Genomic DNA, 27,323 nt, shown 5'->3' on the forward strand with positions numbered 1-27,323 from the left:
GCCTCTGAGTAAGAAGTGGGGGGCAGGTAGGGTATTGGGTTTTCCTTCTCTTATTCTCTCCCCTTCATGATTCTCATTTGCTTCATTTTCTCTTTTCCTCTCTCAGGATTTCTTTTAGGTTTTCCTCTGAATGAGGGTATCTCTGCTTTCCGTATCCAGGCAATAAACCTGGAACTGAGCAATATTTAACACATGTGCTTAAATATACATCCAGACTTTGTCAAAATTACACCTCAGAAAGAGAGTGTGGGTGTATACCTAAGTCCTTATACTCCCTCATATTTGATACTTTATTTGAAAAAACAAGGTGTATGCCAACCTTATAAAACTAGTTATGAGGGCCTTATGGACTCATTTGCCAAAGAGGCAGGAGAGAAACAGTAGTAGGATTTAGTGATCATTCTTGGGGTAGTAACCTCACAACTGCAAACAAGTCTTCTAAAATGTCACTTTCAGGGGTGTCTGGGTGGTGCAGTTGTTTAGGCATCCGACTCTTGGTTTCGGCTCAGGTCATGATCTCGTGGTCATGGGATTGGAGCCCCCATTCGGGCTCGGCGCTAGATGCGAAGTCTGCTTGAGATTCTCTCCCTCTCTCTCTGCCCCTCTTGCTTGTGCTCTGTCTCTGTCTCTAAAATGAATAAATAAATCTTTAAAAAAAAACTTCACTTTTGGGGTGCCTGGTGGCTCAGTGGTTAAGCATGTGCCTTCGGCTTGGGTCATGATCCCAGGGTCCTGGGATCGAGCCCCGCTTCGGGCTCCCTGCTCAGCGGGAAGCCTGCTTCTCCCTCTCCCTCTCCTCCTGCTTGTGTTCCCTCTCTCGCTGTCTCCCTCTCTCTCAAATAAATAAAATCTTAAAAAAAAAAAACAAAAACAACTTTGCTTTTAAAAGCCACATAAACAGTAGTAACCACAAATATTCATTTAGAGATATGTTTTTAAAAACTTCCGAATATTATGTGAATGACTACTTATACCCTGGGATGACTTTCCCAGTAATAGCATCTTTTATCTCAAGATGATATGGCAAAGATGACTAATAGTCGATCAAAATTCATGATTCTCTTTCCATATAATAGAGTTATGGCTGAAAAGTGACATTTCCCAGATTCCCTTGCATGTAGGTGGGACCAAGTGACTACACACATTTCTTGGAGATATTGTGGGTTTTGTTTCAGACCACCACAATAAAGCAAATATCAGAATAAAGTGAATCGAATTATTTGGTTTCCCAGTGCATATAAAAGTTATGTTTATCCTATATAGTAGTCTATTAAGTGTACAATAGTGTTATGTCTATAATTAAGAATACTTTGTTGCTAAAAAAAATGCTAACCATCATCTGAGCTTTCAGCAAGTGGTAATCTTTTCGCTGGGAGGGTCTTGCCTCAGTGTTGATGGCTGCTCACTGACCAGGGTGGTGGTTGCTGAAGGCTGGGGCAGCTGGGGCAATTTCTTAAAATAAGGCAACAGTGAAGTTTGCCATATTGACTGACTCTTACTTCCACAAATGATTTCTCTGTAGTATGTGATGCTGTTTGATAGCATTTTACCTATAGTGGAACTTCTTTCAAAATTGGAGTCAATCCCCTCAAACCCTGCTGCTGCTTTAACAATTAAGTTTATGTGATATATCAGTCCTTTGTTGTCATTTCAACAATGTTCCCAGCATCTTCACCAAGAGTAGTTTCCATCTCAAGAGACCATTTTCTTTGCTCATCCATAAGAAGCAACTCCTTATCCATTAGTTTTATCATGAGATTGCAGCAAGTCAGTCCCATCTTCAGGTTCCACTTCTAGTTCTAGCTCTCTCACTATTTCTACCACATCTGCACTGAAGTCTTAAATCCCTCTAAGTCATCCACGAGGGCTTTGGAATCAACTTCTTCCAAACTTCTGTTAATGTTGATATTTTGACTTCTTCCCCTGAATCATGAATGTTCTTATGGATTTAAAATTGTGAATCCTTTCAATATACTTTGCCCAAATCCATCAGAGAGGAATCACTAGGGGCACCTGGGTGGCTCAGTCAGTTAAGCGTCTGCCTTCGGCTCCAGTCATGATCCCAGGGTCCTAGGATTGAGTCCTGCATCGGGCTCCCTGCTCAGCAGGGAGCCTGCTTCTCCCTTTCCCTCTGCCCCTCCCCTGGCTCATGTTCTCTCTCTCTCTCAAAAAAATCAATAAAATCTTTAAAAAAAGAGGAATCACTAGTGTATCTATGGCAGTTAAAGCCTTACTATAGACCTTAAAAAGATGGAACCTTGGTCCCCAAATTACACCATGGGTGAGTCACCTCCTAATGGCCAGGGACATCTCTCTCTCTTTTTTTTTTTTTTAGGGGGGGAGGGGCAGAAGAAAAGGAAATGAGAGAATCTAAAGCAGGCTCCATGGCCAGTGCTGAGCCTGATGTCAGGTTTTATCTCACAACCCTGAGATCATGACTTAAACCAAATCAAGAGTTGGACGCTTAACCAACTGAGCCACCAGGCGCCACAAGTGAGGGACATCCCTATTGGGGTATTAGATGAATGAGAAAGAAATGTCCATTGGGATAAGCCTCTGAGAACCTGAGGTTCATTTGTACAGCAGCCAAAATTACCCTAATATTATTAGTTAATATATCTGGAAAACAGTTTTAGGGGACTCAAAATTGGCCCTAATGGTGAAGACACAAATTAAGATGCATACAAAGAGTTTGGATAAATTGTTTCATGAAATTTGAAAGTGGAAAAGTAGCAATATTTTTAACTTAGGGAATTACTTTACATAGTATATGATTTTATTTATTTATTTTTTATGTTCCGTTTATGATTTTAAATTTATGTACCTAACTGAAAATTAAATATTTTTTAAAAATTTCAGCTAATAATAACAATAATAACAAAACCTGGGGGCCAGTGGTATTAATTGTGAAAAGCACCTCTTAGATACTTACCCCTTCTCAAGATACAATTCCATTATGTGGCAGGAAGCATAGGGAGGAAGGAGTCCATTGTAAACATCTAGTGCCATCTGTAGGCCACTCACGGTAGTGTCATGCTGTGGGGATTTGAAATAAATCATTTTTGATCTTTACCTCTGGTTCAGATGTACATTCCATGGGTAGTATTAAGCACTTGTAGAGAACTATGGTTTCTTATTTAAATTTTTTTATTGTTATGTTAATCCCCATACATTACATCATTAGTTTTAGATATAGTGTTCCATGATTCATTGTTTGTGCACAACACCCAGTGCTCCATGCAGAACGTGCCCTCCTCAATACCCATCACCAGGCTAACCCATCCTCCCAACCCCCTCCCCTCTAGAACCCTCAGCTTGTCCCTCAGAGTCCATCGTCTCTCATGGAGAACTATGGTTTCTGATTCACTTAAATTTGCCATACCCCCATGTTAGAAGGGAAGAACTAATTTTGGTGGAGCATCTGTTGTGTGCGAGGCAGTACGCTTTTTTTTTATATATCATCATTCCCATTAAAAAGATGAACAAACCCAGATAAATTAAGTAACTTGCTTAATGTCATATAACCCCAAAATGGAAGAAAGTAAATTTGAGTCTAGTGTTCGGGTTTTGTACCATGCTTTTTCCCAGTGGAACATCTCTGTTTTAGCTTGTTTCATTGATTTTCATTATATTTTAAAATATTTTGGAACATATTAATGCTAGATTATATTTCTTCTGCAGATTAGAATAATGTGTGATTTTAAAGTTGGGGAAAAGGGGTGCCTGGGTGGCTCAGCCAGTTAAGCGTCTGCCTTTGGCTCAGGTCATGATCCCAGGGTCCTGGGATCGAGCCCCGTGTCAGGCTCCCTGCTCCGTGGGGAGTCTGCTTCTCCCTCTTCCTCTGCCTCTCCCTGATTGTGTTGTCTCTCTTTCTCAAAGAAATGAATTAAAAAATCTTAAAAAAGTAAAGTTGGGGAAGAACATATAAGATTATAAATGATAGAGAGGTTAAAATGTGAGGAGATAGAGCGCATAGCTGAAAAATAATTGTTAATTGTTTATCCCAGAGTGGCTGGAAGGCATAGGGCTGGTTTTCAGTCCCAGTTTGGCCACTAATTAATTACATAATCTTTGAAAGTCCTCAGCTTCTGTATCTACAAAATGGGCATAACATCTGGTTGCCTAAACTATATGGCAGTATACATATATTAAAAAGGGCTCAGAACTGATTTACTGGAGAAAGAACTAGACTTACAGATTTATAACTTGCCAGAAATCATACAAGTTAGAACGGGAAACCAGATGAGAAACTAAAGAAACTGGCAGAACGGACTGGTTTCCGGAAGCCCCTCTCCAGGAAGGACCACACTCTGTTCCGTCCATGAGCTCTTTGTCTTATACCATTCAGAACCTCTGCTGATAAACAAACTTCCCTGTATCTGGAGTCACCCCTTCCATCTTCCTGCAGAATGAAAACATGGCTTTCTCCAGCCAAACCACACCCGAGAAATCCTCTGTCCTAGAGAAGTGGGTGGGAAACCGAGTTCCCATACTGTGTGTCCCGGTTCCCTGCTCATTGCAGACTCCACAGACAGCCATTTCAGTGTTCAATGCACCCCTTGAATCTCCGTAGCCCCCCAATCTCCCTGGCCCCCCTGAACAGTGCCTCTTTCCCTGGCTTCTGCTCCCAAGGCTGAAGTCTTCTCTGAGACCTCCCTTTTTCTTTCTGCACGCAGTTTGGCTCTAACTTCACATTGCAGCTCTTTTTTCCCTTCTCTCTTCTAGTCCCTTTGCCTCCTGGAGATTTCTATTTGGAAGTTCCCTGGCATTTCAAACCCAGTTGTCTAAATCGTTACATTCCCCTGGCCCAAGAGCACCTCAGTTAATGGCTCCACTCTCTTCCCAGTCCTGGAGGCTTGAAACATGGCCTTCGTCTGTGGTTTTACCTCCACATCGTTACTCCCCGCCCACATCCCATTCATCACCGCATCCCGTTCATGCTCTGCTTTTAGTTTGGAACAGAAGTGATGCTTCCCTTCTCTGCGTCACCAAAGCACTTGCTTGCGCTGCATTTCTATACTGCTCTGCATGGTGCTTATGTCTTCTTGTCAGCCCTAGATTGTAAGCTCCTCAAGGACCAGAATTATGTATCTAATTTTAAAATTAAAATTTAAAATAAAAACAAAACAAAATACAATTTAAAAATGCCAACCACATAGGTGGTCATCTATACACATATTTAGGAGAGCTGAAGAATCAATATCTAAAATGTCTACCATCTACTGGGCAATAGGGAAATGATGATGAAGAAAATGAGGCTCCTGCCTTAAAGAGATCACTGTCTGACCGAATGGATGTTGAGCGGAGGTGAAAACACTTACTGCAGAATACATGACAAGTTTTCTGCGGTTTGATGGCTGAGTTGCACTCTTCATGTGATTGAGGATCTCACTGACCAGGACACCTTAGAAAAGACAGATCAACAAAGGAGCTGAACCAAACATGGGCTTAAACTTTTTGTTAATTCCTACTTCATGATTCTCCCTGCCATGATTCTTAAAACTTAAGAAAGGGAAAGAAATTACTTTGGTCTTGCTTTATGTTATTTTACTGAATCCCGACTTCTATCCCCCATTTACAGTGGGAAAGCTGAGGCCCGGCGACGTACGGTCACTCATATACAGGCTGGGCAAGGAGAGTTGGAGTGACACACGAGGACCCTACTATCCCCAGGTTTTGTCAAAGCTTGAGATAGGAGGTTGAGGAACTTGGAAGGAATTACAAATGGCATTTTTCAGACAGTTGCTAGCTAGTGCTCTTCTCCGGGGCAGCCCTGAAATGACAGCCTGGCATCTACTCTGTCTTCATCCCTCTTGCTTCTACTCTCTGGGAGTCAAACCATTGGGAGGCCATGGGAGAAAGCAGCTCTCTGGATGTCTGTATAGGTCATGGAATATTTTCTGTGGACCATTTCTCCAGGTTACCCTGGGGATCACTATTAGGGGGCAGCCAGCATCTTCCATCTGAGGGCTCCATAGAGGAGAGCTCTTGCCCTTCATGTTGTTGTTCCTGAGGTGGTGAAGGGCAGGCACACAACTCAGAGTCTCCATCCTCTTGGCAGACACTGAAGGCTGAATGGTATCTTGGGGTGGCAGGTGCTGGCTTGAGGACATGGTGCCCCAGGGATTTCCACAACCATCACCTGAAGACTCCTTATATTTCTGGTGGGTTTTTTTTTTTTGAGGTTTATTAATTTATTTGAGAGAGAGAGAGAGAGAGCACAGGGGGAGGGGCAGAGGGAGAGTCTGAAACAGGCTCCATGCTGAATGTGGAGCGGGATGTGGGGCTTGATCCCACGATCTGGAGATCACCACCTGAGCCGAAACCAAGAGTCAGACGCTCAACCAACTGCGCCACCCAGGCACCCCGGTGGTTTCTTTACTACATGTGTACTCTCCTGGCTTCAGAATGACCAGTTTGTTTTTGTAAAGAGCAGGGCATTGATGTTAACAGACTGTCATTCCCGACTCTGTGGTCCACTCAGCAAACACACTGAGCAGCTACCATGGGTCAGATGCTATGCTAGGTGAATCAGACTCCTGCCCTCAAAAAGCTCCTAAAATAGTACAAAGAGACTGTTTTTTCATCTGTCTACCAAGAGGCACCATAAAGGGTTAATTAAGAAGGGAGGCGGTCTGCTCTCTCTGTAGATGCTGGGACTCCCTTGACTAAGAATAGAAGAACCTGGAAGCCACATCTCCAACAGGTCTACATCACTCTGCTTCAGAGAAGGTGGCTTTCTCAGCGTCCTTTAGGGACAACACCATCACCCATCAGCAACCTGTCCTTCGACAGGTGCCTCTGCAGCAGCCTTCGGTGTTGGTAATGGGATATGATATCAGCTCTTGGTTCTGGGGGTGGTTGTCCACCTTGCCCCAGAAGAACCTAGGGGTAACCACCACAGTTACCCCCAGGCTCTGGCGTGCCAATAATTATGTTTTATGGGAGGGCCACGGAGGTTCAGAGACATTCAGCAACGTGCCCAAGATTCCACACCCTGTGCACAGAGGGGCTGAACGTCTCTGAACCCAGCAGGTCTTAATCATTTGACTACCCCGTAACACAGGCTAGTTTCTGAGTTCCCTGTTGCATCATTTACTGACTGCATACACTAGACAAAATATCACTGACTGGAAGACAAAAACTTCCCTTCCCACACTCTTGAGCTACAGCAGGGGCTGGTGTACTTTTTCTGTAAAGGGCCAGACAGTCAGTGTTTCAGGCTCTGTGGACCCTATGGTCGGCCATAACAGTTCCCTCTCGGGGCCAAGCCCCAAAACAGCCATAGCACTACCTAAATGAATGTGGCTGAGTTTCAGCCATATTTTATTTATAAAAAATAGGCAGCAGGCTGGATTTGGCTTGCAGGCAGTAGCTTACACCAACCTGGGGCGCACAGCAAGGAGAGGTTTGCATCAATACAGATATGACCAGCCATATATCAAAAATTCCTAAATGAACCTTAGGAATTTTTGTGGGGGGTGTGTGTGTGTGTGTGTCTGTGTAGAAGGAGGTGGGTGGAGGAGTATAGAGTACCAAACTGTGTCATCCCTAAAACCAACTGATTGAACAAAAGTTTTGGCACAGATCGGAAGATGCCAAAATCCTGATGTTCCTGTGTGACTCTGTGTCACCCAGACCATACAGGTTTTCTCTGTAGGATTGTGTTTAGCGGCTTCATCATCCAACAAGCATGCAGTTGCCAAACCTCCCTGGCCTAGCCAGATCCAAACAATAGGCTGAACTCGGGTTTTGGCAGGGATCACTCAGGAAACAATTTCCTGGCCAATCAATAGCCTGGACTTCTCCAGAAAATAGGACAGGTGCATTCACACAAATACCTGCCTTTGGAGTCTGAGACTGAAAGAACAGCTTAGGGAAGGACTCTTAATAGACAGAATCTAGTTTAACACACTCATAAGAGAGGGAAACCGGATTGAGCGAGAAGTTACTTCGCTGAAATGCAATATCTAGTAGTCAAAGGAAAACAAGAAGAGGAAACATGAACAAACTGCGAGGAAATCCCCCAGTTTTTCTTCCTATGCAGACTCCTGCATCTATTATTAGACTATTCTCAGTTTCTGCTGGCTCTCCCTGACCATTTCTTCAGCATTTCTTGCATCTAGAGAAGTGCTTCTGAACTTTCATGTTTCGTGAGGTGCCTAGGGATTTCAGGAGAATGCAGATTCTGATTCAGCTCATCTGGGGTGGGGCCTGAGATTTTGCATTTCCAACCAGAGGCTTGGTGATGCTCTTGCTGCTTCATGGACGGCATGTTGAGTAGTGAGGGCTGAATTGCTCAGCCCATCTTGACTGGGGTGGGGGAACTCAATCAAGAGCCCTGTCTCCACCCTCTGTTGTGACTTGGGATTGGGTCCTACCTCTGGTACCTGGTGGTTCAGGAATAAGACCTGGTGTATGTGTAGCCAATGGGGCCCAACGTCCACCCTCTGCCTCCTTTTTTCTTTACACATCAGATTGGGCTGCTGCCTGGGCCATGTCCAGTGAACATCTGCCCAGTCTGGTCCAACAGCCAGGATGCTTTGCCTCTAAGTCTCCTCCTGGGGCTCTGCTGAACTGGTCCTGACCCCACAGTGAAGAGGGTCTGGTAATGGTTGGAGTCTTGATGTGATTGCTCTGTTTTTCTCCAACTGTCCAGAGTCTATGACTTGGAACATCTCCTGTGGCTGAGAATTTCTTCACTGTTATGTCAACCTGACATAATGGACCTCCTCTTGCTCTCCATCCTCACTTTTAATGTCTACATTAACAACCCCTACAGGTGACGCCCCCTTTGGTGTCTTGGCCTACAGCACAATTGACCTCAGGGGCACCAGCATCTCTTGCTGTTCTGCCTGGTTCTACCTTCTCTCTTCCACCCACCTATCCTGATTAGAAGGGCTTGGCAGCCTCTTGCCCGGGTCTACTTTTATTATGATAGGATGTCCTATGCTATAAAGGGCCAAATCCAGCTGAAAGGAGGCATCGCTGAGAAATAAATGCCTTTCAACACCAATGGAAAAATTTAAGCTGTGTCATAAATTTATCGATTGTAATATGTATTAATCTACATAACATAATTAGTCTGCAAAATATGTTTTACTAACTTTAACAATTGCTACCTCAGGAAAATGGGCCCCTTTTGTCATACTTCCCACTTGAAAAATTCATCCTATAGGCCGCCAGACACAATTGCTTTCCGTGGGGCTTAGATACAAAATCCTTAATCGTTTGATCTGGAAAGGATGAAAAGGATCCTTTAGCTTTATCCCAAAGCGTCCATTTCCCAGATGGGAAAACTAAGGCCCAGAGTGGGTAATGTTAATGACTATGAAAACACATAATGTTTATTGACAGTGTATTATGTACCAGGTACTGTTTGTCCCAAACTTTTTGAATACACACATTTATTTTAATCCTTACAACCCGTGAGGAGGGTATCATTATTATCCCCATTTTGAAGAATGGAAACCAGTGTAGGAGCGATGAAGGGACCAGTCCAAGGTCACACAGCTGATTAGTGGTGGGACGGCACTCAGGCCCCCATCAGTCCACCACAAATCTAGCACAGTCCTTTTACTTTTTTATATACTTACCCCCCTGCAGTCTAGATTTCTCTTTCTGCTTGTGAATTCCATAGAGGGACAGGATGGACAACTCTGATAATTCTTTCAGCTTAGTCATGGTGTCCTCTGTGGCCCAGGAGGGTAAAGTGAAATTGTGAACACTCTGTAGCAAAGAAAAAGGGAAGAAAATGTGTAGTTTTAAATTATTTTTTGTCCTCTTTGTCCCACAAGAACTACTGGGTCTAGCCTTATCCTGTTGTTTCTCTCTAGGAACACTTTATTTTTTTATTTTTTATTTATTTTTTTAAAGATTTATTTATTTGACAGAGAGAGAGAGCACAAGCAGCGGGAGCGGGAGAGGGAGAAGCAGGCTCCCCGCTGAGCAGGGAGCCCCGATGTGGGACTCGATCCCAGGACCCGGGGATCATGACCTGAGCCGAAGGCAGACGCTTAACCAACTGAGCCACCCAGGCATCCCTAGGAAAACTATTTTGTGATAAGTAGTGGTATTGATTTTCAGAAGGGAAATTCACAGAGACTGATTTGCTCCTTCCTACCAAGTCCATAGCTTTTGGCTGAACTGTGGGTGCAAAGGGGGATTCCTATTTTGCAGAGTAAGGGTGAGGTAGGGCAAGAATGTACCTCATTCCTTTATGAAAGGTTTAGAGATCTATGAACCTGGGGGGAAGGTGACACTGACAGGGTTAGATGATGTTTCTGTCAAAGCTGAGTGAGTGCCCTTAGAGGACAGCTGGGAGAGGCAATGTATTTCTGGAGCCTTCAGTACCAGACCCTCCACTCCCATCAGCTTCCAGTTTACTGCCTTCTGGGGAATATGCACTGTACACACAGTAGGATCTTGGTGAATATATATTAAATGGATGAATAAGCTAGACAGCCGGACTGGTGCAGACTTCCTGCCAATATTTCTTACTTGCTATGAAAAGTTGATTAAGAATCCAGATTCAAAGATAGGATTGAGAGAGAGAGAGAGTACTTGAGAGAGGAAATCAAAGTGGAGTGCCTAGGGAGGAAATAAGTGGGAAAGAAGTGAAAAGGAAACCACGCACCACGGCCACATCATGCAACAGCTCAGATCAACCCGTAGTAAGGAAGAAAAAAAGGAAAATTAAGACTTGAACCAAAATATGGGCTCTTGTCTCTATTGAAGAGTTTTTTTTTTTTTTTTTAAGATTTTTTTTTTTTTGGGGGGGGGGGGGGTGTGGTGGGTAGGGGCAGAGGAAGAGGAAGAGAATCCCAAGCAGGCTCCACACCCAGGGCAGAGCCTGACATGGGGCTCGATCTCATAATCCTGAGATCATGACCTGAGCCTAAACCAAGCGTTGGATGCTTAACCGACTAGCCACCCAGGCGCCCCTCAAGAGTCTTTTATAAGGCTAATAAATCTTCCTTGAAACAGATGTTAATGATAAAGTGAAAATATCAGGAAGGTCATGTGAAGGTCAATAAACTGTTATGGAGGGGGGCAAATTGTGTCGTTTGTTACTGACACGGAACCATGAAAATAATTGCTGGCACCCAGGCCCTTATGATGACCTCAAGATCAGAGGTGGATATAAGTCCTGTGGGTGGTCAGAATTTTGCCCCAGGATTCAGTGAACCCAGTCAGGAAAACAGGATTACAGAGTACTCCTTTTGGCCAGTAGGTGGTGCATAGTGAGTGAAAAATACCAAGTTAGCCTTGAAAACCCCAATGGTAACTGAGTTTCAGAGGTTATTTCATATGCATGTATAGCAAGGAAGAGATTCCCAATAAACCAATTTCAATAGCCTGGCTTAAAGTTGTCTTGCTTATTTCTATATCCAGAAATCAAGTACCCCCCCTTTTTTTTTGGCCCTGTCTATATAATAACATTGCTTTTTTTCATTAAAATCCGTAACAGGAGCCCAGCATTCCTGAGTGACTGAAAAATAAGTAAACGGCAAGACATAGAAGAAAAGCAATTTTGCCTGCAATTTTCGAAAGTGTGAAAACATAAATAATGGAGAGAAAAAGTTAGTTTTCAATTTAATGTAAAGAAGTCTTGAATTATGTTTCAATGTCAAAGGAAGCATAATTAATATATCTGCCAAAAAGTGTAAGAAAGTGTATTCATCTGTTTCAAAATAGGCATAAGTCAAAAAATCAGATTGCAAGTTAATTTTTGATATTTTTTTCTTTTACCTCACAAAATAAAGGGTCATAGACTTTAGTCCACATTCCAAAAAGGTCCTGGGTGTGGTATCCTGTAAATGTTGGCAAGGTTTCTATAAAATCCTGAAACACACACGGACAGAGAAAACATTTCCACATTAGAGTCACTCCATTTCAGCATTACTGATATTTGGGGCTGGATAATTTTGTTGTGGAGGGTGCCCCGTGCTTTGTAGCATGTTTGGCTGTATCCGCGGACTCTACCCACCAGATGATGAGCATCATCCCTAATCCCTCAGTTGTGACAACCCAAAGTGTCTCCAAACATTGCCCGTGTTCTCTGTGGGGCAAATCTGCCCCCACTGAGAACACTGTTCTTCACAGAAAAGTGCACCAGGAATATTGGCTGTGGTAATATGAACCCAAAGAATTTCACAAACACTAATTGATCATTTTTCATGGTTACAGTAAAAATGTGGGTGCATGCTGGCTTACTGCCACGTGTTCCTGGTTTGTCCTGGAATCAGGCCAAGTGTACTACCTCAAAATTTTTGGGGAAGTAGGTGAAGTAGAACTCACACATAAATGACTGATCAAGATGAGAAGGGAAACCATGTCTTAGGCCAAAGCACCTCAGGAATATACCACAGAAACTGGACCTGCTATCTAGCTATACATTTGAAATTTGGGTGGGATGCAAACATTTCTCTAGGTTCTGTATTATTCTTGGATTGTCATGGTAATGAGACCCACTATTCAGCTATCTGCCTGATGAATTTGGCAGCAATTTCTGGGAATCCTTGTGGAAGATATTATTTAATGGATAAATTTTCTAGGAAAATATAATTTGCCAATTTAACCTAAACAGATATCCACAAAATAAATACAATTGTTGAAGATCTTCCCCCAAACCAAGCCAAACCAAACCAAAGCCCCAGGGCCAGATGACTTTATGGAGAAATTCGACCAAGATTTTCAAGAGTAAACTATTCTAATGCTATTTTAACTGTTATAGAGTATAGGGAAAGAAAAAAAAAAAAAAGAAAATTTCCAAAATATTTTATGAACTAAGGGCAACACAGACAGTGACAAAATACTGGTCAGAAAAGAAAACTATAGTCCAATGATACTTTGAATATGAATGCAAAAGGTCTGAGTAAAATATTAACAAATAATTCAATATCCAGAAAAGGGGCCTGAGTCTAGACATGTAAAGATGGCTCATTAGTGGGCGCCTGGGTGGCTCAGTTGGTTAAGCGACTGCCTTCGGCTCAGGTCATGATCCTGGAGTCCCGGGATCGAGTCCCACATCGGGCTTCCTGCTCAGCAGGGAGTCTGCTTCTCCCTCTGACCCTCCTCCCTCTCATATGCTCTCTCTCTCTCTCATTCTTGCTCTCTCAAATAAATAAATAAAAAAATCTTTAAAAAAAAAAAAAAAAGATGGCTCATTAGTAGCAAATCTACGAATATAATTAACCTTAGTAATTGATCCAAGGAGAAAAATAACTTGATTATATATATATTTTTAAAGACTTATTTATTTGAGAGAGAGAGAGAAAGAGAGCACTCACACATTGGGGGAAGGGGCAGAGGGGGAGAGAGAGAGAGAGAAGCAGACTCCCCGCTGAGCACGGAGCCCTACCTGGGGCTCAATCTTACAACCCTGAGATCATGACTTGAGCTGAAATCAGGAGTCAAATGCTTAACCGCCTAATCGACCAGGTGCTCGTTGATTGTATTTAAATAATGTCAAAAAGATTTTTCAAAAAATTAAACACTAGTATTGATAAAAACAATAAAAAAAATAGGAAAGATGGTTAGTTCCTTAACTTGGTATAAATATCTCTATTTGGTCCTAAAGCCAGCATGCTTAATAGAGAAACACTTCTAAAATAAAAAATAAGATGAGGATGCTCACAGCCAATACTGTTATGTCCTACTCTATTCTAAGTACTGGCCAGTGCAAATACACAAAAGAAATCAGAGGTAAAAATATTGGAAAAGTTGAGGTAAGCCAAGGTTATTTGCAGATATTATAATCTTGAAACAAGTTTAAAGATAAATGTAAAGACCTATGTGAAGAAAACCTTAAAAAATTCTTGAAGAACAAATAGGATAATGTACCAAGAAAGGAATACTCAACATCATAGAGTTGTGCATTCTCTAAGTTAATTATTATTATATTATTCCACAGATATTCTTGTGAAATTATTTAGATGCACAAGATACTCATACAGACTGTAAATGATTGGAAATGACTCACTTGTCCATCAATACAGACTGGTTAAAGAAAGTATGGTATGTCCACGAATTCCAATGCAGTTATAAAAAATGAGGAAACTCTTTACGTACAGATTGAATAATATTTCTAAGATATATTGTTAAATGAAAAAAACCCAAGGTGTCCAACTCTGTGAATACAGTATACTACTTTTGTGTAGCAAAGGGGATACTACCAGAATATATTCATATTTATTTGCATATGCATAAAGAAACCGCAAGACTATATAAGAAAATGCTGCCATCAGTTACCTGTGGGGTCATTAAGAGACTTTCCACTGTATTCCTTTTTATATTTTTAAAATTTTTGAACCATGGAAATGTGTTAGAGATTCAAAATTTTGTTTTTTAAAAACACAAAGCATTATATCTACCTTTTAAGCATCGTCTTAAAAAGGGGTATTTTGCAAAGTGGAAACATAAAATAAAAAAGACTATCCTTTATATATGAAATCAATGGTCCCAGCCCCTCAGCATCATTAGGGCAGATCATTTTAGCCTTGCATTTATTCTGACCCAGCCATGCACTTTCGTCTGGTTCCTTCTGGCACACGGGTATAGGATTAGAAAGGGACTGGCTTCTTTACTGGCTTGTGGCCCCACGCAGGGAAGGGGACCAGACAGTGATGACTGACCGTCATTAAATGTTTAACCCACTGCTCTAACTGGCCACTGGCAGACACATTCCTCCCACACTTTTTTTTTTTTTTTAAGATTTTATTTATTTATTTGAGAGAGAGAGAATGAGAGAGAGCGAGTACATGAGAGGGGGGAAGGGTCAGAGGGAGAAGCAGACTCCCCGCTGAGCAGGGAGCCCGATGCGGGACTCGATCCCGGGACTCCAGGATCATGACCTGAGCCGAAGGCAGTCGCCCAACCAACTGAGCCACCCAGGCGCCCCACCTCCCACACTTTTTAAGAAGCTGGAGCTTCAACCTTTTTCTTGACCCTCACCCTCCTGTGCAACACTAAATGACATGATTTTTAACCTTGTAAGGATGCAACCTCTTCTGGAATTCTGTCGATTTGAGAGTCTCCTCCTTAAGTTCTGTAAAACGAGGGCAGTCCTGGAAAGGCAGGTATAGCAACTGAGGACAAAAGAAAAACCACAAAGTCTTTATTAGTCAGAAGAACTTTGCTAAAGAAGCTGCAGCCATATTTTAAGCCTCATTAGGTGCAAAGTGATCTGAATAAAAGATTCAAATGTGTTTGAGCTGAATGGAAATTCTAAAATTGAGGAAAAAGAGATAAATGGTCTGTAAGTCTTACATAGTAGGATATGCACCCAGAACTGAAAAGCTTTTTTTCCCCCCCTTTCATGAACTTGCCTAAATAGGACTGTGTTGTTGGTAAATATTCACACTTCCTGGTTTTCCATGTTGATATAACTATTATCTCGATTCCTACTGGACCTCTTATATTTCTAGCATGAGATACACATGTGTGTGCAAAGGCATCCTGCCCCTCCACCCCATGCACACGACTATAGAGAAATGAATAAGAGGGGGCGCCTGGGTGGCTCAGTCATTAAGCGTCTGCCTTCGGCTCAGGTCATGATCCCAGGGTCCTGGGATCAAGTCCCGCACTGGGCTCCCTGCTCTGTGGGAGGCCTGCTTCTCCCTCTCCCACTCCCCCTGCTTGTGTTCCCTCTCTCACTGTGTCTCTCTCTCTCTGTCAAATAAATAAAATCTTTAAAAAAAAAAAAAAAAAGAAATGAATAAGAGGTTCCGGATAGAGATTGATTAACCATTCATTGACTTAAGTTCCAGTCCAAATAAGGGCATTATTATTAATAATATTATTATTAAAACCCATTATGAGGACAAAGGGGTGAGTTTAAATTGGACAATCCTCATCCTCTGTAACCTTATCTCTAGGCTGGTGACTCCTCAGCTTATTTTGTTGCTCTGACTTTCCATTTGTGGCTGGTCTTCTCTTTCCAGCCCTTAGTGGACATCACTTCTTGGATGTTTCTTTGCTTCCTCAAGTTTAACATGTACAAAACTGAAATCAACTTCATTTTTAACCATTTTGCCTTTGTAATCTATCTACTTTGGCCAATGGTAAAATTTATCATCCTGTTTCATAGACTAATCAGTTTTGCTTGTTTACTTTCAAAATATATCCAAAATAGACTCCTCTTCATCATATTCATTGTTCCCTCCCAGTCCAAACCATCATAACCTGTGTTTCGACTAATGCAAGAGCCTCCTATCTGGTCGGTAGGCATCCATCCATTCTTTCCATCTTTACAATTCATTCTCCATACCATAGTACCCTAATCCTTTTTGTTTTATTTTTATAAATACAAATCTTTTTATTATTATTTTTTTAGATTTTTATTTATTTATTTGACAGAGAGAGAGATAGCGAGAGCAGGAACACAAGCAGGGGGAGTGGGAGAGGGAGAAGCAGGCTTCCCGCCTAACAGGAAGCCCGATGTGGGACTCGATCCCAGGACCCTGGGATCATGACCTGAGCCGAAGGCAGACGCTTAACGACTGAGCCACCCAGGCGCCCCTAAATACAAATCTTTTTAAAGCATTAATCAGATCATGCCATTTTGTAGTTTATAACCTTCCCAGGCTTTCATCTTACTTGGAATAAAATCCAAACTCAGTTAACCCTAGAGATCTCTGTCCTGCTTTCCTGCTACTGCCCCCTTATTCTTCTCCAGCAACACTGGGGCCTCCTTGTTGTCCCCTGAACTCACAGGCTTGGGGGCTCTGCAGACTGTTCCCTGCCCGAGACCTTGCCCCTGGTGACTCCCACCAGGCTCTTCTAACTCAGGCCCAGCCATGATCACATTACCTTGCTTTATCTCCTTTGGGGAACTCATCGCCATTTGAGATTATTACTATTTTTTACTTTATCATCTATTTCCTATAAAATGTCATCTCAAGGACAGCCAGAATCTTGTCTGTCTTGTCCATTGCTGTGTTGTCAGTGCCGAGAACAGAGCCTGGCATATTTGTAGCTGCTCTGAAAACTTTTTCAAAATAAGTTGCTTCCTGGGGCACCTGGGTGGCTCAGTGGGTTAAGCGTCTGCCTTTGGCTCGGATCATGATCCTGGGGTCCTGGGATCAAGCCCTGCATCTGGCTCCCTGCTCAGTGGGGAGTCTGCTTCTCCCTCTGCCCCTTCCCCCCCACTCATACTCTCTCTCTCAAATAAATAAAATCTTAAAAAAATAAAAATAAGTTGCTTCCTGATTCTGTCATTTGCCTTACTTTTCTTTCCTTCCTCTCATGTCTTTACCATCTAATTTCAAACCTTCGTTTCCTCATTCCTGAATGGCTTCAACAGGTGTTCTCCGAGGCTCCAGTATCCTTTCCTTCCAAACCGTGGTCAGATAGATTCCTCGGAGCACGGCTCATCATGTGTGCACAGGACTGAAGAACGAATGTGCACAGGTTCTTTTTATGTCTGCGGCTTTATAGCTCAATTTCCCTGCATGGCCTTCCAACTTTCCCACCGAAGGAACGGCACTGCGGAGGAATGGGCACAGGACTCTCCATTTAAAGGTCTAGGTTTTACTAGACATTTAAAGGTCTAGGAATTACTCAGCCTTCCTAGACTTTTGTTTTCCCATCCCACATCTTGAAAGAGGCTGAAAATAAGTGGGATAATCATCTAAATATTTGACCAGCATTTTGCAATTCACAAAAGCTCTTCCATTTCTTAACCAGGTTTTCACAAGTCGTCCTGAAATATTTAGTTTCTCCTGTCTGTGCCCAACATAGTCAGACATTTTCATTCCTTCTAAATAAGAACTCTGGACACAGAAGGGCAAGCCCTCTGTATATTCACCCACTGCCATGCTTTTGGGCTGTCTTCTTCTCCTTTCCTTCCCTCCTCCGAGGTCTGGTTCAAGCTCTCACTCTCTCCGTGAAGGCTGGAATGGCTGCCCTGTGGTAGAGCCACGGGCGTCCTTTTGTGAGCTCCTCTAGCAGGTGCAGCTTGTCCTTGCTTCATCGCCCACCACTTGGTATCTTGGTCTACACGTGTCACACATGCAAATCTGTTTTCATCAAATGGGTGATAAATTAGGGAAGAAACCTGGCCTCATGTTTCTCTACAGCACTTAGCACAGCTCTGGGAATAACTGTGTGTTGACTAATGGATGTTTGTTAGGTTTCTTAGTTGATGTTAGAACTGTTTTTATCTTAGTGAGGACATAGCTGGAAGCCATGGGTAGATAATCTTGCTTCTCTTCCTCATTCTCCTTTGTTTCTCTTTTCCTTTGTTTTTTTTTAAAGATTTTATTGATTTGACAGAGAGTGTGCACGAACAGCGGGGAGGAGCAGAAGCAGAGGGAGGAGCAGGCTCGGCCCCAGGACCCCGAGATCATGACCTGACTCGAAGGCAGACGCTTAACTGACTGAGCCACGCAGGCGCCCCTCTCTTTTCCTCTTCTGCTAGCTCCTATAGTCTCTTTCCTACATAATTTTATTACTATCTTTCGGGATTAAGGGTTAAACATCTACCTTGGTCTACACTGGCTAAATTTGGTGCTGCTGTCCATGTCTATCTATGCAGAAAAGGCTGTGGCAAAAGCGATTTTTTTTTCTTTTGGAAGAAAATATTCACAAACTCCTAAGAATACTGATCATCATAATACTTCTCTCTTGATTCTGTGAAGGAAAGAGGTACAAACAAATCACCCTGTCTTGTCAGGAAACCAGAAAAAGTGGTTGGAGTAGACTTACCTTGAGTGAGGTTGACAGGGTCAGGCTGTTTCTACAAAGTATTTGGGAAAGATTCTTACGTCATCAGATGCAACAGTTAAGTCAAATGTCTAGGAATACTGGCAGGGCAAAGAGGTTGGAAGCCTACCCCAGGGGTCCCTGGGCAGCAGTCCAAGTGCAGAAGTCATGCTAAGCCTCAGCTACCAAGAGATGACATGGTCATGCTTATAGTGGGACTGCAGGGGAATTAGCACGGATTCCTTGTCCCAAAACTTTCCCTTCAAATAGTCTTTTTTTTTCTTTTAATTTTTATTTTTTAGAAGGGGGAGGAGCAGAGGGAGAGGGAGAGAGAGAAACTTAAGCAGCCTTCACGCCCAGCATCAGAGCCTGAAGCAGGGCTCGATCTCACCACCCTGAGATCATGAGCCAAGCCGAAATCAAGAGTCGGACACCCAACCGACTGAGTCACCCAGGTGCCCCTCCTTCATATAGTCTTAAATTCCACACCTGGGAGATTAGATTTATTTTATACTATTTAAAACCAAAAGCAATTCCTCTGAAAATATTAAAGAGCTTTTGGTGCATCCTACCCAGTGCAAAATAAATTTGAGAGTTTCTCTCAAATAGCCTCATTCAGGCAGCTTGGTTTACGGTACTGGTTCTCACACATGGCTATCCACTAGAATCATCCAGGGGGATTATTTTAAAAGTACTATGCCTGCATCCCACCCTCAGAGATCCCGATTTGTGATAGAGAGTGCCCTAGGTGCCAGGATTTAAAAAAAATTTTTTTCAGGTAATTCTAATATAATAACTTTGAGAACCACTAGTTTATAGGGAAGGAAATTGCTCTGGAATGAGATAGGCCTGGTTCTAGTCCCAGTAGTGATGCTTACCAGCTTTGCGGCACTGGGCCTATTTTGTTTCTTTCTTTGAGCACATATTTCCCTGGCTATAAAAGGAGAACAGTAATATTGCCCATTGAAGGTTGTTATGAAAGGTAAATATGGTGGCACATATCAAAGTGCTGGTCACTGACTCTGCACTCAAATCTTTTCTTTTTTCCCCTACCTCAGAATGGGGGTTTTCATGTGGGGAGGGGTATTTTGTAGGTAGAGAGGTCTTAGAATATTCTGGAGGGAGGAGAACCCTATGTGGGGCACCAAAAGCTTGGGAATTGAAAGTGGAACAAGGGGAACTCTGTGTGTGTGTGTGTGTGTGTGTGTGTGTGTGTACATGTGAAGATGGAGAGGGGCAAATTGCCATTTTTTAAAAAAGATTTATTTATTTATTTTAGAGAGAGAGAGAGAGTGAGCACGTGGTGGGGAAGGGCAGAGGGACAAGGAGAGAGAAACTCAAGCAGACTTGGCGTTGAGCGTGGAGCAAAAGAGCTCAATGTGGGGCTCGATCCCATGACTGGGAGATCACGGCCTGAGCCAAAACCAAGAGTTGGCCACTTAATTGCCTGTACCACCCAGGTGCCCCCATGTTGCCATTTGTTGAAAGGGTGGCAAAACAAAGTGGATGATAAAGGTCCAAACTGAAATTCTGTTCCTACTCTCTCTTGCCTGGGGCTTCCTATGTCCTACTTTGTCCTTCGCAGCTTTATTTAGAAAAGGATTAAGATTGCACAGACCAAGCAGTGTCTAGACCTCCAAACCCACAAGTACTGGGCAACCTGCCTTCCTCCTCCTAGGCCAAATAGGAGGTTTTTCCAGAATACTCACCCGATCTTCAGAAAGAGAGAGTGTGTGCACTGGGATGGGCTGCCAGGGTAGGCTGGGATTCCAGACGCTGATACCCTCTGGGGGAAATAGGCCTGCAAGGTTTGTCATAGCACTCATCAAAGTCCGATCAACGTCCGTACTTTGAATATAAACCTAGAGTGGGAAAATCAAAGGAGATTCCAACTGATTGGAACTGTGCATTTTTCCTTGTGGAGCAAAGAGTACATTTGAGAAAGGCCAGGACCCTCACATGAAAACATTAGCAAACATTGTGGTAGCATCATGATCATAATATCTACTATAGAAGAGACAGTATTATGAGAATGCCACCTGGTATGTCAATAGTTGAATTGACAAAGAGACCAATTAAGTGGTGGCTAATTGCCAAGCCAATAGGTGTCCATAAAATTTTGCACTTAGTCATGTTCATAAATTTTTTAGGAACAAAGTATTTGTATAGAGAGGAGTACATTTAGGGTGCCTGGGTGGCTCAGTTGGTTAAATTACTGCCTTCGGCTCAGGTCATGATCCCAGGGTCCTTGGATAGAGCCCTGCATCAGGCTTCCTGCTTGGCGGGGAGTCTACTTCTCCCTCTCCCTCTGCCCCTCCCCCTGACTCATGCTCTCATTCCCTCTCTCTCTCTCGAATAAATAAACAAAATCTTTAAAAAAAGAGGAGTACATTTGTAAATAAGATCTCTGACTTGTGTAAGTTCTTTGGGAAACTGGAAAAGCACTTTTATAAATGCAACATTATGTTAAATTCTTTCAAGGAAATAGGTTCCCACTCTTGGCTCCCCAACTTGCCTGTTCACGTTTGTAGGACTCATTCAAAAATTTTCTATATCTTTTCCTTATATACTGTCCAAGTTCATAATGCTGTTCCATGCCCAGCTATGGGAACAAATAAAAGCAAAAATCAGTGAAAGTAAATTCTGTGTATTTCATGTATGAGTCTCATCTCTCCTTATTGAATGTATAGAGCAAACCATGGTGTAATTTAATAGTTCGACAACAACGACATATTTTTAAATGAAAACAAGAAAAAAGAGTTGTAATCTTTAGCCATGACTCCTTGAGAAAACTCATGCACCTTCATTAGCACTTAACATAGAGCTTTGCAAAGTTAATAGCTGGTGATTGATCTGATTTAAGTAAATGGTTTCATCTCTGGTGTGGTAGAACATCACTGGCTCATCTTTGTTGGTGAAACATTCAAGAGAGCTGGTTGACCACTTGGTGGAGGTTTTGTGGAAGAATTCAACCATCTGATAATGGGTTGGACTTGATGAATCTGAAGATCACTTTCAACCTCTGGGTATAATGATTTATTATCTGCACAGTTTATTTACGCCTGGTTCCTGAAAAACTAGAATCTGTTACCCAAAGTGTGGTCTGGGGATCAGCAGTATTAGCATCACTTGGGAGTATGTTAGAAACCAAAGTCTTAGGCCCCATCTTGACCTTCTGAGCCAGAATTTTTGGCAGGGAGTGGAGCTCGGGAACCCCTTTTTAACAAGCTTATTAAGATTCTGATGGCCAGTAATCACTGAGAAATATTGCTTTAGTTCAGTGATCCTCAAGCATTACTGTGTATCAGAAGCAAAATTACCTAGGGATGCTTGTTGAAATGCAGATGCCTCAGCATTTCCCCCAGAGATTTCCTGCTTGTTAGATCCCAGGGTGGCCCTGGAATCTGCATTTTAACAAGTGCCCCACGTGATTCAGATCTGTGCAGCAGAGTGCCATGCTTTGAGAAACACTACCTTCAAGTCTGTCTTTAATCCTGAGTTTTATTAGAACTTCAGGAGTCAGAGAGGATGTGGTCCCTATAACCTCTGCTTGGTCCGACTCCTTCCTTTGCTTGTATTCCTGGCTACCATGATCATCACCACCCCCCTAGGATGGGGAAGGAGGTGGGGAAAGAGTAATGTGTGCTCTGAGTCTTGCTAGTTTCCTGGATGACATGGGTAGCTAAAGAAGCAGGTACTTTGGGCCTAATTTGTTGTACTAACTTACAGCTGAATTTTGAAGAGTCAACTTCTATAGAGCAGTGGTTTTCAAATGTCAGCATGCACAGAATCACCTGGAGGATTCATTAAAATAAGGTTCCCAGAAATGAAGCCCAGAGTTTCTGGTTCAGTGGGGAGGGCCAGACAATTTACATTTCTGACAAGTTTCCAAGTAATGGTGATGTTGCCTGTCCAGGGACCACACTTTGAGAACCACTGACCTAGAAAGCCATCACCTTGTCATTAGGTAGATTGCAAGTACCTGGCCAAGGACAGGCATTTGAGCTCTAGAACCTTGCGACTTCAAGAGTGGCCATGTACCAGCATCACTGGCTTCACCTTGGAGTATATTAGAAATAAAGACTCTTAGGCCTATGTCAGACCTGCTGAATTAGAATCTGCATTTTTTCTTTTTCCCCCAAGTCTTATTGAGATATAATTGACATACATCACTGTATAAGTTCAAGATATACAGCATACAGTTTGGTACACACACACACACACACACACACACACACACACCCCTCATAATGGAATATTATTTAGCCATAAAAAATGATAAAATCCTGCTGTTTATGACAACATCGATAAACATTGAGGACTTTATGCTAAATAATATAAATAATATAGGCCAGACAGAGAAAAACAAATACTATATGATCTCATTTATATGTGAAATCTAAAAATAATTTTTAAAACCAATCTCCTAGAAAAAGGGATCAGATTTGTGGTTACCAGAGGCAGGGGATGGGGGGGAGAGGATTGGGGAAAAGGTGGTCAAAAGGTACAAACTTCCAGTTACAAGGTAAATAAGTAGTAGGGATTTAATGTACAGCGTAACGACTATGGATAAAATAGCTCTATAATACATATGAAAGTTGTTAAGAGGGTAAATCCCAAGAGTTCTCATCACAAGGAAAAATATTTTTTTTTTGCTTTCTCATTTTATTGTATCTCTATGAAATGACAGATGTTAACTAAATTTATAACAGTGATCATTTCATAATATATGTTCTCTCGTTTAAGGAGCTGAAAGCTGGGTAGGAGTGAGGTATGGTGGGAGGAGCTCTGACCGGGGAGCCAAAAGATGCTGACCTCAAACAGCCTCTGTGGGATTTCTCCTCTATGAAACATTGTGGTCGAATTAGGGAAGTGATTCTCAGACTTGGCTGCACATTAGAGTCAACTGATCAACTAAGGAGTTTCTAAAAATCCCAATGTCCAGGTCATACCCTAGATGAATTAAATAAGAATCTCTGTCTGGGGGGCGCCTGGGTGGCTCAGTCGGTTAAGCGACTGCCTTCGGCTCAGGTCATGATCCTGGAGTCCCGGGATCGAGTCCCGCATCGGGCTCCCTGCTCGGCGGGGAGTCTGCTTCTCCCTCTGACCCTCCCCCATCTCATGCTCTCTCTCTCATTCTCTCTATCTCAAATAAATAAATAAAATCTAAAAAAAAAAAAAAAAAAGAATCTCTTGTTTAAAAAAAAAAAGAATCTCTGTCTGGGAGGCAGACAGACATCGATATTTTTTAAAGCTCTCCAAATAATTTCAATGTTTAGCCAAGACTGAGACCCATTGGTTTAAATGCTTAGTTACATATTTGGTTAAATGTTTAGAGACATTCAACTCTAAACATTCTATGACATTTTCTTAATGTATTTAAACATTGCTTTGGTCGGGACAGAAGCAACACACGTGGTCGCTGGCTCCAAACAGAAGAGCCATCCACTCTTGCAAGAGAAGGGAGTGGGTCACGGGGGCAGTGACTACAGATGCCTCTGTCCCCCACCAACCCCACCTTCACCTTCTCCTTTGGTGCTCTTTAGGAAGTAGGGCTCCCTATGTTTAAGACCATTTATAAGAAGGCCTCAATCCCAGTATATCTAGCTGATGAAAAATAAAATTTGATATCAGCACTTCCAGAGGAATCCTGTCTTCCCAACCCTGCTGATTCAGTTTATCGATTATGATATTATTTTCTACTTCCTCAGGAAGAGGCTGAGAAACTCAGGGGGCAGGCTTCCAAGTATCTCTTGGCTCTCCTCAGCATCTTTAAGCTAATGTATTCATCTGTTGCCATGCACAGCTCTTAGGCTTTAATAAACCCAAACAGGGCAAAAGAAGATCAAAACAAGCAATTTTATACAATTTTCCTACAGTTACTAGTCACTAGGGGTGACTTGGTCATGGTCAGAAATTGTCGAAGTTAAACATTAGTGCCTCGCCTTTCACAATCAAAACACATTTTCGACTTTTAGTTCCCAGGTAATTGTGCAAAATATTCTCCCAGATCTGAGTAACTGAAGTGGTTATATGGTTTCAATGTATTACAAACTCCACATAGTTTCCCTTAAGACTCATCAGCAAACTTTAGCTGAAAATCCAACCAACCTGAGTGAGTTGGCCAAATCCTTGTGGCCATGAGGATTCCTTAATGGGGTCGTTAGGAAAGGTTTCAATGGGACTTCGGTCTCCATGCCTAAATACCTGAAAATAGATCAAGACAGTAACATTACAAATTTCACTTAGGTGTTTTGCCTCAGCTCATCCTAATAGATTTTCTTCTAAACCACTGGTTCTTAACCTTGGCATGCGGCCAGGGCATCAGGATTTTAAAGGCATCCCCAGGTAAGGGGCGCCTGGGTGGCTCATTCGGTTAAGGGTCTGCCTTCAGCTCAGGTCATGATCTCAGGATCCTGGGATCGAGTCCTGCATTGGGTTCCCTGCTCAGCAGGGAGTGTGCTTCTCCCTCTCCATCTGCCATCCCCCCTGCTCATGCTCTCTCGCTCTCACTCTCTCAAATAAATAAATAAAAGAATCTTAAAAAAAAACAAAAAAAGACCTCCCCAGGTAAATCTCAGGTTAAGAAGCGCTGTTTTAAGCTCACTAACACTTTCTTGTGTTTCAGGTAATGTACGTAACAAGACGGTCAGTCATTAGAAAGCAGGTGAGTCACTCATGGAGACTGGTTTGTATATTGGGGCAAGAAGGAACACAAAGCTTAGCAAGGTCACTTTATTGCAGACAGACTGATGAGAAGTATTCTTCCTTAATTATGGTGTTAAAATTTTTACATATGATAAAATAGTAGATTTAAATGCCACATATAATTTGTGACCATCTTGAGCCAATGATTAGTTTTTAGATTAGAGATAAAGGATTTATGGAGAGGGAGATTAGAAAGGCTAATTCTTAATATTTTAAGAACATACTTCTGAATTTGTATGCATGTCATGCTATTTTGATTGCACATTTTCCTCTTTGGGGAGAGTAGTCTGGACTTTCAAAACCTTGGTATTTTATGACTCCAATGTGCTTTCTGAATAAAATACCAAACTAAATACAAAGCTATTTTATAAGCAAAAGATAAGACATGAAAAACACTCAAGAAATCCAAGATGACGTCTATACTGATGCCAGCAAACATTTTTAATACAAAGGAGGGCCACATAACACCTTGCATTATTTGAGATTTCCTGCACTTGTCATTGACACCACCTGGCTAAGATGCTCCGGTAGACACGGAATAAGGAACAGTCCTAAATGTTGGCCACCTTTCAGATGGGATTCCAAGAAAGTGAGAGAGGCTTATAGGACCTGGGTTGTGTCTCTGGTGTCTAAAGAAAACTTATCTTTTGGTCCCCTCAACTGGTGAGAAATAAAAATCGCAGTAGAACAGGCTACAGCAAACAGAGACCATGGTGTAGTGGATCTTAAGAAATCATTTTGGTCAGGTAAGAAACTGCTGTTATGAATGGTCCCTTCATGGCTGGAAAAAAGGCTGCATAATCTCAGAAATTATCAAGGCTAATCATTAGTGCTCTTTTTTTTTTTTAAGATTTTTATTTATTTATTAGAGAGAGCAAGAGAGAGAGCATGAGTGTGTGTGTGGGGGGCAGACGGAGAGGGAGAAGCAGGCTCCCCACTGAGCAGGGAGCCTGATGCGGGGGCTCGATCCCAGGACCCTGGGATTATGACCTGAGCCGAAGGCAGACACCAACTGAGCCACCCAGGCGCCCCTCATTAGTGCTCTTTCTATAATCCAAACATATTTTTGACTTTTTAGATCCCAGGTAATTGTGCAAAATACTTTCCTAGATCTGAGTAACTAAAACTGTTACGTGGTTTCAGTAGATTATAAATCCTACAATGTTTAGTTTCCAGGGCTTCTCAACCTCAGCACTGTTGACATTTTGGGCTGGATAATTCCTTGTGAGGGGCTATCCTGTCCAGTGAAGAATGTTTAGCAGCGTGCCTGGCCTTTGCACACTAGATGCCAGGAGCGGTCCCTAATTGTGACAACCAAAAAGTTCTCCAGACACTGACAAAAAATGTGCCATCGGGGGCAAAATCATCTCTGGTTGAGAACTCCTGAGTTAGCCAAAGGGAAGTCAGATGAGAGACATTGTAGCAAAATAATTTACAACACTTCCTACCAGCCTATAACCACAATAACTCCTCAAGGTTTTTCGAATGCTTGCTGTGTCCCAGAAACTGTGCTAAATGCTTCTCATGATTTAATCCATTCATCAGTTCTCCAAAGCATTTATGATTATTATCTTCATTTCACAAACAAGGAAATCAGCCCTAGGTAAGTGACCTCCGCAAGGTCACACAGCGTGTAAGTGGCACAGCAGAGAGCCAAACACAAACCGTGTGCCTTCAATGCCAGCATTCTTAACCCGTGTAAGGGGCTCATTTCTCTGCTAAAACGCACCCCTCAGCATCCCACCACCAGTGGGTGATCTGGGATCTGGGGCTTCTTTATAAACTCTGGTCTTTTCCTCTGAGATTGGAAGCTCTGTGTGTTGCGGGGGGAGGTGGAGGTGTTGCACTAGAGGAAAACCTTGATGTAAGAAACAATCCCAAATCCTATTTAAAAAATAAAACTGAGATTA

At 42.4% G+C, this 27,323-nt stretch overlaps 1 protein-coding gene and 1 long non-coding RNA gene across 3 annotated transcripts in view; one reads left to right on the plus strand and one right to left on the minus strand.

Annotated features, from left to right (window-relative positions):
- Positions 1 to 25,372, plus strand: part of LOC116635294 — a 43,209-nt gene extending 17,837 nt beyond the window's left edge. Inside the window, exon 3 of the long non-coding RNA XR_004300130.1 lies at positions 25,334 to 25,372. This is a non-coding gene — a long non-coding RNA (uncharacterized LOC116635294). The remainder of the gene's footprint in view (positions 1 to 25,333) is intronic.
- The window catches only part of ACP3 (acid phosphatase 3), a 44,848-nt gene that overhangs the window by 12,675 nt on the left and 4,850 nt on the right, over positions 1 to 27,323 (minus strand). Inside the window, exons 2-9 of one of the 2 annotated variants that reach the window (XM_032409208.1) lie at positions 24,817 to 24,912; positions 21,221 to 21,307; positions 20,415 to 20,567; positions 14,991 to 15,089; positions 11,752 to 11,844; positions 9,597 to 9,729; positions 5,322 to 5,404; positions 2,933 to 3,036 (exon numbers count right to left, since the gene is read on the minus strand). In XM_032409208.1, the coding sequence (XP_032265099.1) occupies positions 2,933 to 3,036; positions 5,322 to 5,404; positions 9,597 to 9,729; positions 11,752 to 11,844; positions 14,991 to 15,089; positions 20,415 to 20,567; positions 21,221 to 21,307; positions 24,817 to 24,912 (848 nt within the window). The remainder of the gene's footprint in view (positions 1 to 2,932; positions 3,037 to 5,321; positions 5,405 to 9,596; positions 9,730 to 11,751; positions 11,845 to 14,990; positions 15,090 to 20,414; positions 20,568 to 21,220; positions 21,308 to 24,816; positions 24,913 to 27,323) is intronic. The other variant, XM_032409209.1, reaches the window with a different exon arrangement.

The sequence above is a fragment of the Phoca vitulina genome, unplaced genomic scaffold, assembly GCF_004348235.1.
Source record: "Phoca vitulina isolate PV1807 unplaced genomic scaffold, GSC_HSeal_1.0 scaffold10, whole genome shotgun sequence".
NCBI lineage: Eukaryota > Metazoa > Chordata > Mammalia > Carnivora > Phocidae > Phoca > Phoca vitulina.